We start from the raw sequence: 15,576 nt of genomic DNA on the forward strand, positions 1-15,576 counted from the left end.
TAACTCCCCCCAGACCCCCCTATGTCACCCCTCATTTTGTGCCCCTGCTACGAAATTAATTTGTGACCCCGTCACGAAAAGGGTGATGGTATCACGAACCACAGATTAATTTACTTTTCGTAATTCCATCACGAACTGCAAGATTGGGTTTGTTGCTTCATACTTATTACATGGGCAGGCAAGGAAGCATAACTCCCAGCCACCAAAGAAGCAAAAACGTGAAGGGAAACTATTGTGACTTGTGACAGCATAATGCAATCTGCAGCCTCACCACTAGATGACAATAAATCCTCCACACTGTTGTTATGTGGGCCGCTGAAGAGGAGGTACTGCTGGCCCACCACCACCAGAGGGCGCCCTGCTTGGAGTGCGGGCTCCAAGCACGAGAGGGCGCCGGACCCTGAGGAAGTGACAGCTGTCATTCATCCCCTGCACCAGCTGTCACTCGTTCATCATCATCATCACCATCTTAAAAGCCGGATCGGGACTCCACCTCCTCGCCGAGAAATCGACTACCGTGAGGTACACTTCTCTGCTGATTAACACGTTGTGTAGGATTCTGAATTTCTGTTGCAGCCGGTATCCTGTGGTGTTCACCCTTATCTGGGAAGTGGCGTGGAGCGTGACGACGACAACCGCGCTACAGATAAGTGGACACACTAGGAGCTGCACGAGTGTGTGATTCGGAGGTGGAGGTTCTCCTCCTACTGTGCACAAACTGTAGACCACTGAGTGTAAGGAGTTACACTCATTCATCTTTTTTCTGCTTTCTGCCAGCAGTACCAGGGTCGACAGCCGAAGACAGAGGTCACCTGGGGATTCGGGACTTGGCGGCTCCGGTGTTCTTCAGACCGTTGGTGGTGGAGGCCGTGTGGGACGCGGTCTCTCTCTCGTCGGGGTCTTCTATCTTCGAGCCTGCCCACACGTCACCTGGTGTTCATTGACTTTGCAATTTCTGTACATTTAGTTGTGTTTTGTCACAACAGTAAACTGTTACCTTTTGGCTTACTCATTGTCCGTTCATTTGCGCCCCCTGTTGTGGGTCCGTGCTACGACACCTTCCCAACAACTGTAGCTTTAAACATTAGTACATTAACAATCAAAGATTTTGTTGTTTGTGGGTTGTTGGATAAAAAATAGCTGCCATAGATGCAGCAACACCACAGCAATGAATACAAATTGAGCTTTTGGTAATTACGATCTAATGTGCTCACTGTGCTGTTTGATATAATTATCTGAATTTACATATTTCAGTTTCAAATGTCCTTAGGGTCATTTTATTTTAAGCACATTGACCTTTGTTCTTTGTGATGATGATGTTGTCGTTACTTATTCCCAGTTCTTTGGCAAGTGTTTTAAAGTCTTCCAACACAGTTGCTCTCACGCCTGTGGTTCTGCCTAAAGAGGGAAAAGTTTCACTGAGATTTATCTGTAATTTGGGTGAAGCAAACAAACCAAATCTTTAAGAAAAGTATGAAATGTTGGAAGTAACAAGATACATTTATGCAGCCTTGATTTGCATTTGCTTTCATCAAAGAGCAAAATACCATGATACAGAAACAACAGAATGATAATTCCGCTGTGTTCATACTTACTATAAAGCTTAAGTGAAGTACTGTTGTCCCCCTGATGAATGCTGTTCATTATCGCTATTCCATACTCGTTGTAGTTCGTGTGAACCACATATACATCCACATCTACCCCCCGGTCTGCAGGAGGGACATCACAAGGACAGATGGAATGAATAAAACTCTTCACGGAAAAGAGAAACCGAAGAAAAAAGTCCATTATTGAAGGCTACTCACTGGGAACATGGTACAAAAATCGTCCTGGTGTGCTGGTCATCTCGTATTCCCCTGAAATCTCCTTACATGTTCCATGGCTGTATATCCATAAGAAAGTTAAAAAACAAACAACAAACATATACTCTGTGTGTGTTTGTGTGTGTGTGTGTGCGCAGATGTGAAAATTTTCCAGAAATTGCAAGGTTTCTGGTTTTAGAATGTGCTGCTATTTATGCTGGATCCAATCTTTAAAGACAAGGCTAACCAGTTTTGAGAAACTGTCAACTCTGTGCAAAGAGCTGAACTTAAACTGCACCAAAAAAAAAAAAAATCATGTATAGTAAAGTAAGTCCCTTCGGTTGCTCCCTTGTTTGCACTCGGGGTCGCCACAGCAAATCCAAGGTGGATCTGCATGTTGAATTGAATTGGCACAAGTTTTACACCGGATGCCCTTCCTGACGCAACTCCACATTACATGGAGAAATGTGGCAGGGGAACCTGGAACCTTCTGAACTGAAACCAAGTGCATTAATGGCGTGGCCACCACCCCTGCACACCAAAAAAAAAAAAAAGCATGTATGCCTTCTGGATTTTCTAAAACTACAACCACCAATCCGAAAAAGTTGGGGCAATAAGGAAAATGGGAAATAAATATACACTCAGCTTTTCTTGGATACTGCTTTTGTACCAAATCATGATTACAATTACCTGTTGACGTCACACTTAAAGTAATGTCATTATTTTATTTGTATTTTTCTTAAATTTTTTTGCCCAGTTACTAGTATTAAATTGACCCTCCCAGTGTTTATATGTTTTTTTTTGTATCTTGCAGGCCTGAAATGCAGGAATGTAATCAAATCAAAGTCAAGTAAGATTTTCTCGTACTGTATCTTTTATTGATGGTTTATTGGTTTTCTGTCACCAGAAAATCAGGCCTCATTGCTAACATTGTTTTCAAACAGTGTTAGCAATGTTTTGCTTTTTGTATTTTCATTTTCATAATGCTGTCACAAATGTTACATTGTTGTGACGCGGCTAACTTTTGGCCACTATTTTTAACCGTAACCTTAATCATAACACTAACACCCCTCCCCCCTCGTGTCATCCCAGATTTTGTGATACCTTCATGGAAATATAACACGTTTTGTGACTGTATCAGGAAAATATTTTGCGATGCTACCACAAACTACTATGTTCAATCACATTTCATCACGTTTTTTGCCGTGTGATCGAGAAAGAGGTGATATATAATATATATTACGTATTATAGTAGTTTGTGGTAGCATCATGAATGCTGTGTGATTGGGTTGGAAACATGATATTTTCACAAACCTGAATCCAGTCATAGTTATGTTGAGTTTGCCTTCAGTGATGCTATGCTCCATTACCAATTTTGCAGTGCCAACACCTTCATGATGATGATGAATGGTATTTGTTGTTGCCATGGCAATATAGTACCATGTTCCCAAAATCTGTATGAATGACATAATGTATTCTGTTTTTACAATTATGAACATAAAATACATACGTACAACCAAGAAGGTGCAGGTTTTCTTTGCAGCCACTGACTCCAGCAGGTGATTTCACTGATGAGCTCATTCCATCTGCTCACAGTGGTGCATAACTGAGTGTGATTCTACTTGCTGTTTACACAGTGGAGACACTGGGTTGTGGAAATGACAAATTGAACTTGTATACCAATGATTTCACTTGCATTGTACTTTGCACCAGGTGGATGAAGGGGCTGAAAGTGTCACTAAATGCAGATGATCTGATATTTATCTGTGAGAAGTTGTATTAAACTAAAGTTGTCATCAACAGTGTATTCCAGTGTGCTATCAGTTAGCAAAAGGTTGATCATTTTAGAACTGCTGTCTACATATTAAAAGCCAAGTGGCCTCTGTGTACGTGTATGCGTGCGTGCGTGTGTGTGTATGACTTCGATTACTGAGAAACTAGGGAGACCTGACATTTGCTATTTGGTATGCTTATGTATTTTGGGTCAAGGATGAACGCTAGCAAAACAGAAAGTTGATAGGACTAATATTTTTGGAGAAATTATGAATATTACATAACAACAGTGAACAATGGATGTTGACAATTACATTCTGGACTCATGTCATTCCAAATCATTATAGAAACTTTGTATAATTTATTGCCACCCTTAAAAAATGTAAGCTACCTATTTTATAAATACTACCCAATCTAGAGGATGTGGATCCCCACATGCAACACGCTAGTGTAGCTAAAAAATCAGTGAAGTGGTGTTTTATTTGTGTTGTCATCCACTCAGTGTGGAACATTTTCCTCCATTTACGTTTCATGTATTTTTATTTTAATGTTTTTCTACATGCTGTTGTTTCTTCAGGCACCTTGGCACTGTCTTCCATCGGATGCTGCGCTTTGTGCCGCTGGATGCTGCTCTATATAAAATAATTATTTTGTAGCAGATTAATAATTTGGTCTCAGAGTTTGGCTGATGAAACCACCTCTAATTACTCTGGAATCACAGAGGAATTTTCTACAGTTGCAGCTGTTTTTTGTGCACTTCATGACATGGAGAACGCATTTGGAATCATTTCAAAGGTAATTATTTGTAATATTTATATTGTAATGGCTTCGTAAAACAGTTGCATTTTCATTCTTTCTTGTGAGTATCTGTAAAATTATGTTTATTATAGATTTGACATCTCGTCATAATCATTCAGAGGAGCTGCGCTGTGATGTGCTGCGCTGACGTAGTGTCTCTCAGTGTTTTTGAATTTTTTGTGCAGTGTTCACGTGTAGTTCACAAAAAGAATGCGTGCCAGAGATTTTGAACATTTTAAAATTTTCTGTGCACACCTGCACGCAGCCGTGCACAGTTTACATCAGTTTATAGCAGGTTTATTCTCTGGCATGGCAGATTGCGTACCAGTGCGCGGATCAAATTCATCCAAGTGTCAAGATATCTTTCCTTTTTTTGTTTCTTTAAGTACGAGGTCTGTCCAAAAAGTAATGGACCTTTTTATTTTTTTCAAAAACTATATGGATTTGAATCACGTGTGATTGCTTCAGCCAAGCTTGAACCTTCATGCGCATGCGTGAGTTTTTTCACGCCTGTCAGTTGCGTCATTCGCCTGTGGGCAGACTTTGAGTGAGCACTGGTCCACCCCCCTCGTCGGATTTTTATTGTCAGGGAAATGGCTGAGAGACTGCCGCTTTGCTCCATGAAATTTTTTTCAGAAACTGTTAGAGACAGCCAGTTGGAAACCATTCGAAAGATTCAGATGGATTTCGGTGAAGATTCTGTCTGTGTCACACGGATTAAGGAGTGTTAAAACCTTTTTAAAGACGGCCCACAGCGGCTGAGGGTGCGCGGCGCACCGAGCGGCCATCAACAGGCTGGAACGACCAGATCATTTCTAAACTGAACGCTGTATTGATCCGGGACATCGTGTGACTACCACAGAAATGGCAAGAGAGCTGGACATAGCACTTTTGCGGCACATTCCACTGTTACAGGAGATTTTGTAATGAAAGATGTGCGGAGGATTTCGCGCGTCGGCACGGACCCGCTCATGGCGCACAAAAAAAAAAAAAAACACCTCCGTGTTGGAAACCATTCAGAAGATTCAGACGGCTTTCGATGGCTTTTCAGTCAAGTGAGTATCCGAGAAATTGTGTAACAGCTGGACATGCCACAACATGTCCTGTGAGACTTCCAACATGGAGGTGTTTTTTCTGTTGCGCGCCATGAGCGGCACCATGCCGATGTGCGAAATCCTCCGCACGTCTCGTGATATTTATGTCCTGTTAAAAGGAAGAAAACATAAAAATTATAAATAAATAAATAAATAAATAAATATATATATATATATATATATATATTTAAACTGCTTTGAAGCAATAAGCATATTCCTTCAGTCAAAGGATACATAGAATTTCTGAAAATATAAAACATCCACAAAGACGAGGTTATCAGAGGGCAGATAATTCAGTCCCACTCACCTGGTCCACATCAAAGTTTTCCTGCGTTGCGTAGAGAGGTTCTGGGAGGATAGGGAGCCCCTGGAGGGTCAAAGCCCACCCCAAGACCAGCAGAGAAACCAGTCTCACTGCTTTCTGCATCTTGTCTGTCTGTCGTCCGGGATGTGAGGGGTTCTAAAGAACAGAGCTATCTTCTGGAATTATTGTTCGTCTCACCCACATGCGCACACACGCCTCTCAGCACTTCGAGAGGTGACTGGTCATTGACCTGTGGTGTATGTGTGCTTTGACTACCCCCGTATGTACTTGCTCCATTCGTCAAGCAAAAACAAACAAATTAAGGATCAAAGTTCTGCTTTGGAGTTTGTATATTCCTGGCACCAAAACTTTGGACTAACTAATCAATACACAGCATGATCTGAGGAAATAATGAGGAATAAGTTCATGAAATTGTGTGTGTGTGTATAAAACTGTTAAAGTGAAATATTTTATATTTACTAAACTGTATGCTGTGTACAACATTGACTATGAATGAATCCCAAATCAGAAAAAGGTGGTATGGTTTGGAAAATGAAAAAAAAAAGAAGAAGCAGTGATTTGACTTTTATTTCGTTGCTGACAGAATGAACCCAAGATATTTAATGTTTGTTTTTCTTTCTGGTCAACTTAATTTCATTTATTAGTAACACATCATTCTGCAACATAGTAAAGCATTTACAGCTTGTAATGTTGCCATTCCTTCTTACAGCACCTAATAAAACATTTTGACATGAAACGCTTCAGGTGTTATAATGTCCCAATATTACTGCAAACACGTCCTCAGCTGTGCAACAGTACAAGGTCATCTTTATTGCATTTTTCATTTCACAGTTCTCCACACATTGTTCACTTGGGACAGATCAGGAATGGAAACAGGCCAGTCCAGTGTCCATACCCTCTCCTTCCACAGCCACGCCTTTGTAATATGTGCAGAATGTGGTTTTGTATTGTCTTGTTGACAAATGAATCAACATCCCCAGAAACGATATCTTCAAGGCAGTATATGTTGTTATAAACTCTCAGTATACTTTTCTGCATTCTGCTATTAGAGAAGTGTAACTCACCTTTGCCAAGGGCACTCTCACAGCCCCGTACCATGACAGATCCTGACTTTTGGAGTTGTTGCTAATAACAGTCTGGATGGTCCTTTAAGATGTTTGTCTTTTGCACACAGTGTCAATTTCTTTCAAAAAAGATCTGGAATACTAATTTGTCTGACCACAATACAAGTTTCCACTGTATGATGGTCAAACCCAGATGTCTCAGAGCCCAGAGAAGTCAATGTCATTTCTGGACAAGGTTACCATAAGGCTTATTTTTTTAACAGTGACGTTTTAGGGGGCATTTTTAAATGCAACTCCATAGTGTAGTACTTGATACAGGTTTCCCAAAGTAATTACTTGAGCATGTGGTTATATCAGCTATTGATGAATGACTGTTATTGATGCAGTTCTGTCTGAGGGGTCAGAGATCATAGGTGTTTAGCTTAGGCTTGCACTCTTGCCCTTTACACCCTGAAAATCCTCCAGATTCCTTGAATTGTTTAATGATATTATGCACTATAGAGAGAAATATGTAAATACCTTCCAATCTTTTTTTCTGAGGAACACCAGAATTGATAAATTATGTCATGTTCACACTAACATGTTTTTTTATCCCCCCACTGGCAGAAGGCCTGAAGGGGGATTATGTCATGGCGATTTCTCCGTCCGTCCCTCACCTAAACGGTATTAGCATTCTGAAACCAACTCCTCTCGCATTTTTAGGAGGAATTTCATGAAACTTGATACAACTCCTTGTTATACGTTGGCAATATGCATATTATCATATCATTCCAGTTGGGCCAATTTTACCACAGTTGTGGCCTTTGATTAACAAATCTAGACTCCGTCAGTTTCATGAGTGCGTGCCTGCATTCTGAAATCAACTCGTCTCACTTTTTAGGAGGAATTTTGGGAAACTTAGTACAATTCCTTGTTATAGGTTGGTAATACGCATTTTGTAATATTGTACACTTGACATATTTTGGAAGAGTTATGGCCCTTGATTTAGACACTGTCAGTTTTATGAGTTGGTCACTGCATTCTGAAATTAACTACCACATACCTTGAAATGTTATCAGAATGTAGCAAGCACATGTACCAAAGCAACATTTGCCAGCAGGGGATATTGCTCTCTCAGAACACTCTTGTTAAATTCAGTATGGCATTATCATCCATTTAATTTATTTATACCAAATCACAACATAAGTCATCTCAACGCACATGATACACGTGAGGTCTAGACCTTATCCACTCCATGAGGAAGCACATTGGCAACTGTGGAAAGGAAAAGGTCTCTCAGCATTTTATTTTTTATTGTATCTGCATCATTGAACAGTTTATTAATGTCAGTAGAACTGGACAGGAATTCAGTCCTCCTGTGTGTTGTGTTTCTTTTAATTAATGACTATACATGCATTTGCATGATTCTGAGCTTGTCGGAAGCAATGATACACATTTTATACTCGTCGTAGACCTCTTGCAAACACACACACATCTCAATTATTGATACTTCAACTTGAACACAGATTAAAGATGAACATTTTACTGGTTTAACAGCTTTTTAAAGAAAATAACTCAAGCTGAGGAGGAGACCCTATCACCGTCTGGGATGCACTGACCTAGAAGAGTGAGACAGGTACAAAAAGAAAAAAGTAAATGATGATACTAACAGTGGTTGCATTCTATTTAGCTGTGCTCTAGTACTGATCACGTTGGTACAATTAAATGGTCTGGTGTTTCATGGAGTCTGAATGATATGGATTTTTTGGGGCAGCTGATACCAATATTAAGGAGTTAAAAAGTCTACAATAACAATATATCTGCTATATACATAAAAATGACAGATTTGAAACATTTCATTATCCAACCCTGATAACAAGGAAATGTTGTAAGGCTTGGAAATGTATGCTGAGGCTTGTTTTACTATTAAAACACGAACTTTATTACAAATAACAATAAATATAAGCAACAACCAACCAACATATATTACATGCCTTCACTTGGATAGGCAGTTGCTGTGTCCTATTACTCAGCATTTGCATGAAATAGACTTCTCGTTGATTTTGGCCCTGCCTAGCTAGCAGCATAGCGATCTCTTGTCACTGTAAAACCCCCACTCTGACTGAAAATGAATGGCAGCTAGTCACTTTGCTTCTGTCTCTTGTAACCAATGTCTGAGGGGTGATGGAGGTCCCAGCTATGCTTGATAGCATTGCAAAGAACGCTGTCGGAGCGCCCTGTGCTGGGAAATCTATGTAATAGCACAATTTACAACAGCCATTGTGTTTTATGCATTGTTTATTCATATAGACAAATATTATGCCAATACCAATACAGTCCATCCAGAAAGTATTCACAGCACTTCACTTATTCGACATTTTGTTATGTTACAGCCTTATTTCAAAATGGAGTAAATAAAATTTTTTCCCCTCAAAATTCTACTCACAACGTCCCATAATGACGACATGAAAAGTTTTTTTTAATTTTGCAAATTTATTAAAAATAAAAAACTAAGAAATCACATATATATATATAATTATTCACACCCTTTGCTCAACACTTTGTTGATGCACCTTTGGCAACAATTACAGCCTCAAGTCTTCTTGAATATGATAACACAAGCTTGGTGCACCTATCTTTGTGCAGTTTTGCCCATTCCTCTTTGCAGCAACTCTCAAGCTCCATCCGATTGGATGGGGAGCATCCGTGCACATTCATTTTCAGATCTCTCCAGACATGCTCAGTCGCATTCAGTTCTGGGCTCTGGCTGAGCCACTCAAGGACAAACACAGAGTTGTCCTGAAGCCACTCCTTTGATATCTTGGCTGTGTGCTTAGGGTCACTGTCCTCGTGAAAGATGAACTGTCGCCCCAGTCTGAGGTCAAGAGCGCTCTGGAGCAGGTTTTCATCCAGGATGTCTGTACATTGCTGCATTCATTTTTCCCTCCATCCTGACTAGCCGCCCAGTTCCTGCCGCTGAAAAACATCCCCACAGCATGATGCTGCCACCACCATGCTTCACTGTAGGGATGGTGCCTGGTTTCCTCCAAACATGACGGTTGGCATTCACGCCAAAGAGTTCAATCTTTGTCTCATCAGACCAGAGAATTTTGTTTGTAATGGTCTGAGAGTCCTTCAGGTGCCTTTCGACAAACTCCAGGCGGGCTGCCTTGTGCCTTTTACTAAGGAGTGACTTCCATCTGGCCACTCTACCATACAGGCCTGATTGGTGGATTCCTACAGAGATGGTTGTCCTTCTGGAAGGTTCTCTTCTCTCCACAGAGGAATGCTGGAGCTCTGACAGAGTGATCATCAGGTTTTTGGTGATCTCCCTGACTAAGGTCCTTCCCCCCGATCACTCAGTTTAGATGGGTGGCCACCTCTTGGAAGAGTCTTGGTGGAGCCGAACTTCTTCCACCTATGGATGATGGAGGCTACTGTGGTCATTGGGACCTTCAAAGCAGCAGAAACGATTCTGTAACCTTCTCCAGATTTGTTCCTCGAGACAACCCTGTCTTGAAGGTCTACAGACAATTCCTTTGACTTCATACTTGGTTTGTGGTCTGACATGCACTGTCCACTGTGGGACCTTATATGTAGACAAGTGTGTCTTTTCAGATCATGTCCAATCAACTGAATTTACCCCAGGTAGACTCCAATTAAGCTGTAGAAACATCTCAAGGATGATCAGTGGAAACAAGATGCACCTGAGCTCAATTTTGAGCGTCATGGCAAAGACTGTGAATACTTATACATGTATGACTTCTTTTGTTTTTAAATGAATTTGCAAAAATAATAATAATAATAATAATAATAAAAAAAACTTTTTCACATTGTCATTATGGGGTCTTGTGTGTAGAAATTTGAGGGAAAAAAAATTGTTTAATCCAGTTTGGAATAACGCTGTAACATAAAATGTGACCGCTGTGAATACTTCTTGGATCCTCTGTGTCCTTGTGAAAGGCTCATATCATCTGATATTATCGGCCAAATGATATATTGGTTGGGCTCTAGTGTTTAATATTATTAGTGACCCTCGTGACCCATTATTCCATCAGGAAATGATCATTAAATCATTTAATCATTTAATAATTTAATCATGACTGTCATTAAAAACAAACTGCTTTAGCAGGCAGGTGTAGTGAGTGTAATTTTTTTTTAAAGAAGATAACTGCATAGCTTATATTCAAATCAAAAAGACAAACAGGTTCTGGAAATCTTAAAATCAAAAGGTTCATTTGTCTATGTGTGTGTTTGTACCTTTATTGCGGTTAATGATGATGCTCTCGTCACTCAAACCCCGTGTTGTAATAAGTGTTTTGAACTCATCCAGTACAGTGGCATTGACATCTGTAGTTCGACCTGAAAAAGACCAATATTGTATGATAGACTAAATCTTAAATATGCAGTATTAAAAAAATATAAATTCCCTGAGAAGGTAAGCTGGACTGAGTGGTGATCACTCACTGTACAGTTTGAATGTGGTGGTTTTAGTTCCTGATAGCTTCTCTGTGCTCAGGAGAGTCATCATTGCGTACTCATCGTAGTTCGTCCGAGTCACACAGGAATCAACATCGGCGTTTAGTCCTACAGGAGGAAAGAGTTCACAAATTCACACCTCTTGGATGTGATGATTAAGTCTTATAGTAGTGCAGCTTCCCATATCACAGACACAGACTGAGGATATATTTTGACAAAAAGGATTGCAACTGGTCAGAAGACAGAGAAGCATACTGGCGATATGGTAGAAGAATCGCCCCGGAGTGTCAGTCAGACTGTAATTTGTGGAGGTCTGATTACACCAACCATCCCTGCACTTGAAAACAACACAAGAGTTTTATAGATGTTGCACAGTTTATATGACATTTTAAACACTGTGTTTGCTGGCTTGCAAAACGATAGTTTGACCTGAAAGTAGAAGCAGTCACGCTGATTTTGCTCTCAGAGGGAACATGTTGCAGCTCCAGTGCAATGACGATGGGTTTTCCCCTCTTGCGCTGCATGTAATGAGGACAAGTAGAAACCACTGCCACCTCGTACCATGTACCCAAGAACTGCAAAGAAAAAACATATCATAAATACGTAAATGCATGCAAATAATAATAATAATGATAGTCAGTGTTTGATGTTGAATACCCCCACACCCCTCTCACCAGGGGTCAACAGAAAATTTCAAATTCAAATGTCAAATTATTACAACAAAAATCCATTGGGAATGTTTTACTTAAATTTAATAAGAAACAAATTATTTACCATTTTAAAAATAGCTTTTTAAATGAAACAAGGGGCAAAGACTGTGTAGGTGCCTTAACATTTTTGCTGTATTTGAAAAAGTAGTTTTTGAAACGTGTTGCAAAATTACAGCACATTTTAATGAAGAGAACATATTTACCTGGGAGGAAATTCCATAATGGAAATTTCCTTTTCTTTTTAACGCTGTCTATAGGACAGGGGTAGGCAACCTGTTCCAGAAAGAGCCATGAGGGTGCAGGTTTTCTTTGCAGCCACTGACTCCACCAGGTGATTTTACTGATTAATATCACTTTGAGCAGATGGAATCAGTTAATCAGTGAAATCACCTGGTGGAGTCAGTGGCTGCAAAGAAAACCTGCACCCTCATGGCTCTTTCTGGAACAGGTTGCCTACCCCTGCTATAGGAGAATGTGCATGTGCGCACGTTTAAAATTACCTTTGACCAAATGTGATGCACGTACATGAGGAGTGCATGCTAACACCCGTAAGATGTCTTGTAAATTGCGTCAGAGGTGTTATCTGGTTTCAAAAACAGAGTTTTTAGATTTAGAAGTGTTTATTTCTTGCTAACCTTTACAAAATATATGAGAAACATTCACGTCATACAGAAATAAGCTGTTAGTTTTTTGCCATGTTGGATTATTTTATTTGAGAGAGCAGCCAGCAGACATCACAGTACCTCTCTACTCTGATTGGCTGTTGCCATGTGCTTCCCAGTATCCCTCGCGCAAGTCAAGGGAAGCTTCCCCCCGTGATCTATGACATCACTATCATGGACTGTATTGCTGCTGTATTTCAAAGCCATCTGCTCTTTTAAAATTTTAACAAATGTCAGAAAAAATAAATATTTAGAGAATATCAGACTGTGAGAGTAAAAGCTAAAGAGTTCTGCCACTCACCTGATCCAGAACAAAGTTTTCCTGTGTGATGTCCAGAGGTCCTGGGACCACAGGGATCCCATGGAGGGTCCAGGCCCAGCCTAGCACTAGTAAGAGAAGCAGACATGCCAATTTCTGCATTGTCTTCTCAAAAGGACAGAACATGGCAGTGTTTGTTCTGCTTTCACAATCCCTCCCTCTGCTGTCTTCAACTGATCGAGGTCAAACTGTGTGCGATATTCTATCCCCAACCTTTCAAAAAAACAAATAAAAAAAAGTGTCAGAGCAAAGTTCTGCTTATCTGTGATTGTGTCTGCACACACAAAGGGGTCCACATGTAATCAGCAATGAATGTATTTTACAATTTGAAGCTAAAACAAGCCATCAGTGAGCACATGTTTAATATGGCATACAAAATAGAAACTGGAAGCACTCAGAGAGTGCAAACCTCCGCCAAGGCCATAGGGTCACTGACCCTAAAGAGATTCCCTCCTTGGCACAGTGATCTATTCAACAATTCAGTGTTACAACCAAAACTATGATACATACACTTTTCTTTCCTGTATATTTGACATCCTTGACCATGAAAACATACCACTAGAACTTAGAATCACTTTTATGTCTTTATTAGTTCAAAAGTTATTGTATAAAAAAGATTTTTCGGTAATGGCGGTTTTCTTCTGGATCTAGCTCCATAACATTTGAAGCTACATCAAATCTGATGACACCTTACTGAATACAGATTCAGCTACAATTTGGTGTTAGTTGTGCATCTCTAGCTTCATTTGTCACCTCACACTGACACATTTTCTATTTTCCCTATATTTTTGCATATTCTGGATCACCAGATCCGGAATCTGGATCCGATCATCACCAAACTTTGTTGTTTGATAGAACATTTGACTATGTTACACCCTAATTTTTTCAAGCCTTTTTGCCTTGTTTTTGTGGAGTTACAAACTAGAATGTCAAAATTCCCCCTATCCCGCAATGGTGAAGAATCCTTTAAAAAATTCCTGGATCCGGATCATGATATGGATCACCACTAAAATTGAATTACTTGTTCCTCTTGTTATTTCCAACCATTCCACAAAATTTCATCAAAATTCATTCAAAACTTTTTGAGTTATCCTGCTGACAAACAGACAAACAGACAGACAAACAAACGCGACTGAAAACATAATCTCCTTGGCGGAGGTAATGATGCTTTCAGTTCTTCCAGATTGGACTATTGTAATGCTCTTTTTTCTGGTTTACCACAGTCTAGCATCAGGGGTCTACAACTGGTTCAAAATGCTGCTGCCAGACTTCTGACACGAAGCAGAAGGTTTGACCACATTACGCCGGTTCTGGTGTCCCTTCACTGGCTTCCGGTCTCTTTGAGATCAGATTTTAAAGTGTTATTATTAGCCTATAAAATTGTTCACTGATTGGCACCCCCTACCTGGCCGGCCTGGTTGAGCCCTATGTACCGGCTCGGGGCCTGCGTTCACAGGGTGCAGGCCTACTGCGTGTCCCTAGGGTGAATAAAAAGTCATCAGGTTACAGAGCCTTTTCCCACCGTGCCCCAGCTCTGTGGAATGATCTGCCTGCGCAGATCCAACAATCAGACTCTGTGGAGACTTTTAAGACCAGACTGAAGACACACTTTTTTTTCCCAATTTTATCATTAGCATTTTATACGATTGTGTGTCTTCTTTTATTCCTTTTATTTATTTATGTTTTTTATTGTGTTTTTAATCTTTATTTCATTTTATTCTGCCTTTTAAATAATGTTTGTGAAGCACCTTGAGACGATTTGTCGTGATTTGGCGCTATATAAATTAATAAATTTTAATTTGATTTGACTTCATGATATGTGTTATTATATTTATTTATTTTTTTAGTTATTTTATTTGCACCTGTGTTGTTTAACCGGTATGAATGTGACCAGATAAATTCATATCCAAATCTTTAAATACAGAAATCGACAATGACACTTTACATTGATGACTCATGTCAAATGTTTAATATATAAAAATATCTCAATGAGCAAAGTGACATTTTTAAAACAAGTATCAAAATAAAACAATTTAATTGCAGAAAAAAAATCTAAATCAAATACACATAACAGAAAAAATCTTGCTACACACAAAAGATGTTGAATACAGTGGAGCAAACTGTGTACTGGGTGAACATTCTATTTTAAGAATAGTAGCAGGTTTGAGTATTTTTACAACCACGTCTGAAATAAGTCTGTGCCAGTGAAATGCTGCAATCTGACAAAACATCAGAATCAGGTTGCATGACAGGTCATTAATTTTTGCATTATTTTTGAGGTGATGCACTGATTTTTATGTAATTTATGTTTCTTTTCTAACAAATATATGGAAGTAAGGTTGAGTGGTTGAGCAGACATTGAAGGCCATTCAACAAGTGGTGCAATATTAAAATTCAATCTAACCGACAGGTTGAAGGATGAAAATAGTCTCAAAGCTCTTCCGTCTTCGAGAATTAATAGAAAAGCACGACAACTATTTGTAGTCAAAGTTTAAGAAAATAAAAAAAAACATTTTAAAAGAAATCTGGAGATGACTAAGTGCACAGATCTCAATCTAAATAAAAAAGCAG

The 15,576-nt window shown here is 39.6% G+C and overlaps 1 protein-coding gene across 1 annotated transcript in view; it reads right to left on the reverse strand.

The window, feature by feature from the left end:
• Positions 1–13,185, reverse strand: part of ambp (alpha-1-microglobulin/bikunin precursor) — a 31,249-nt gene extending 18,064 nt beyond the window's left edge. The window contains exons 1-11 of the mRNA XM_034193024.1: positions 12,988–13,185; positions 11,744–11,889; positions 11,570–11,646; positions 11,303–11,422; positions 11,096–11,197; positions 8,429–8,454; positions 5,775–5,927; positions 3,117–3,256; positions 1,806–1,882; positions 1,596–1,709; positions 1,297–1,398 (exon numbers count right to left, since the gene is read on the reverse strand). Coding sequence (XP_034048915.1) covers positions 1,297–1,398; positions 1,596–1,709; positions 1,806–1,882; positions 3,117–3,256; positions 5,775–5,927; positions 8,429–8,454; positions 11,096–11,197; positions 11,303–11,422; positions 11,570–11,646; positions 11,744–11,889; positions 12,988–13,131 — 1,201 coding nt within the window. The 5' untranslated portion in view covers positions 13,132–13,185. The remainder of the gene's footprint in view (positions 1–1,296; positions 1,399–1,595; positions 1,710–1,805; positions 1,883–3,116; positions 3,257–5,774; positions 5,928–8,428; positions 8,455–11,095; positions 11,198–11,302; positions 11,423–11,569; positions 11,647–11,743; positions 11,890–12,987) is intronic.
• Between the last annotated feature and the right edge of the window lie 2,391 nt (positions 13,186–15,576).

This window comes from Thalassophryne amazonica, chromosome 17, assembly GCF_902500255.1.
Source record: "Thalassophryne amazonica chromosome 17, fThaAma1.1, whole genome shotgun sequence".
Lineage (NCBI taxonomy): Eukaryota > Metazoa > Chordata > Actinopteri > Batrachoidiformes > Batrachoididae > Thalassophryne > Thalassophryne amazonica.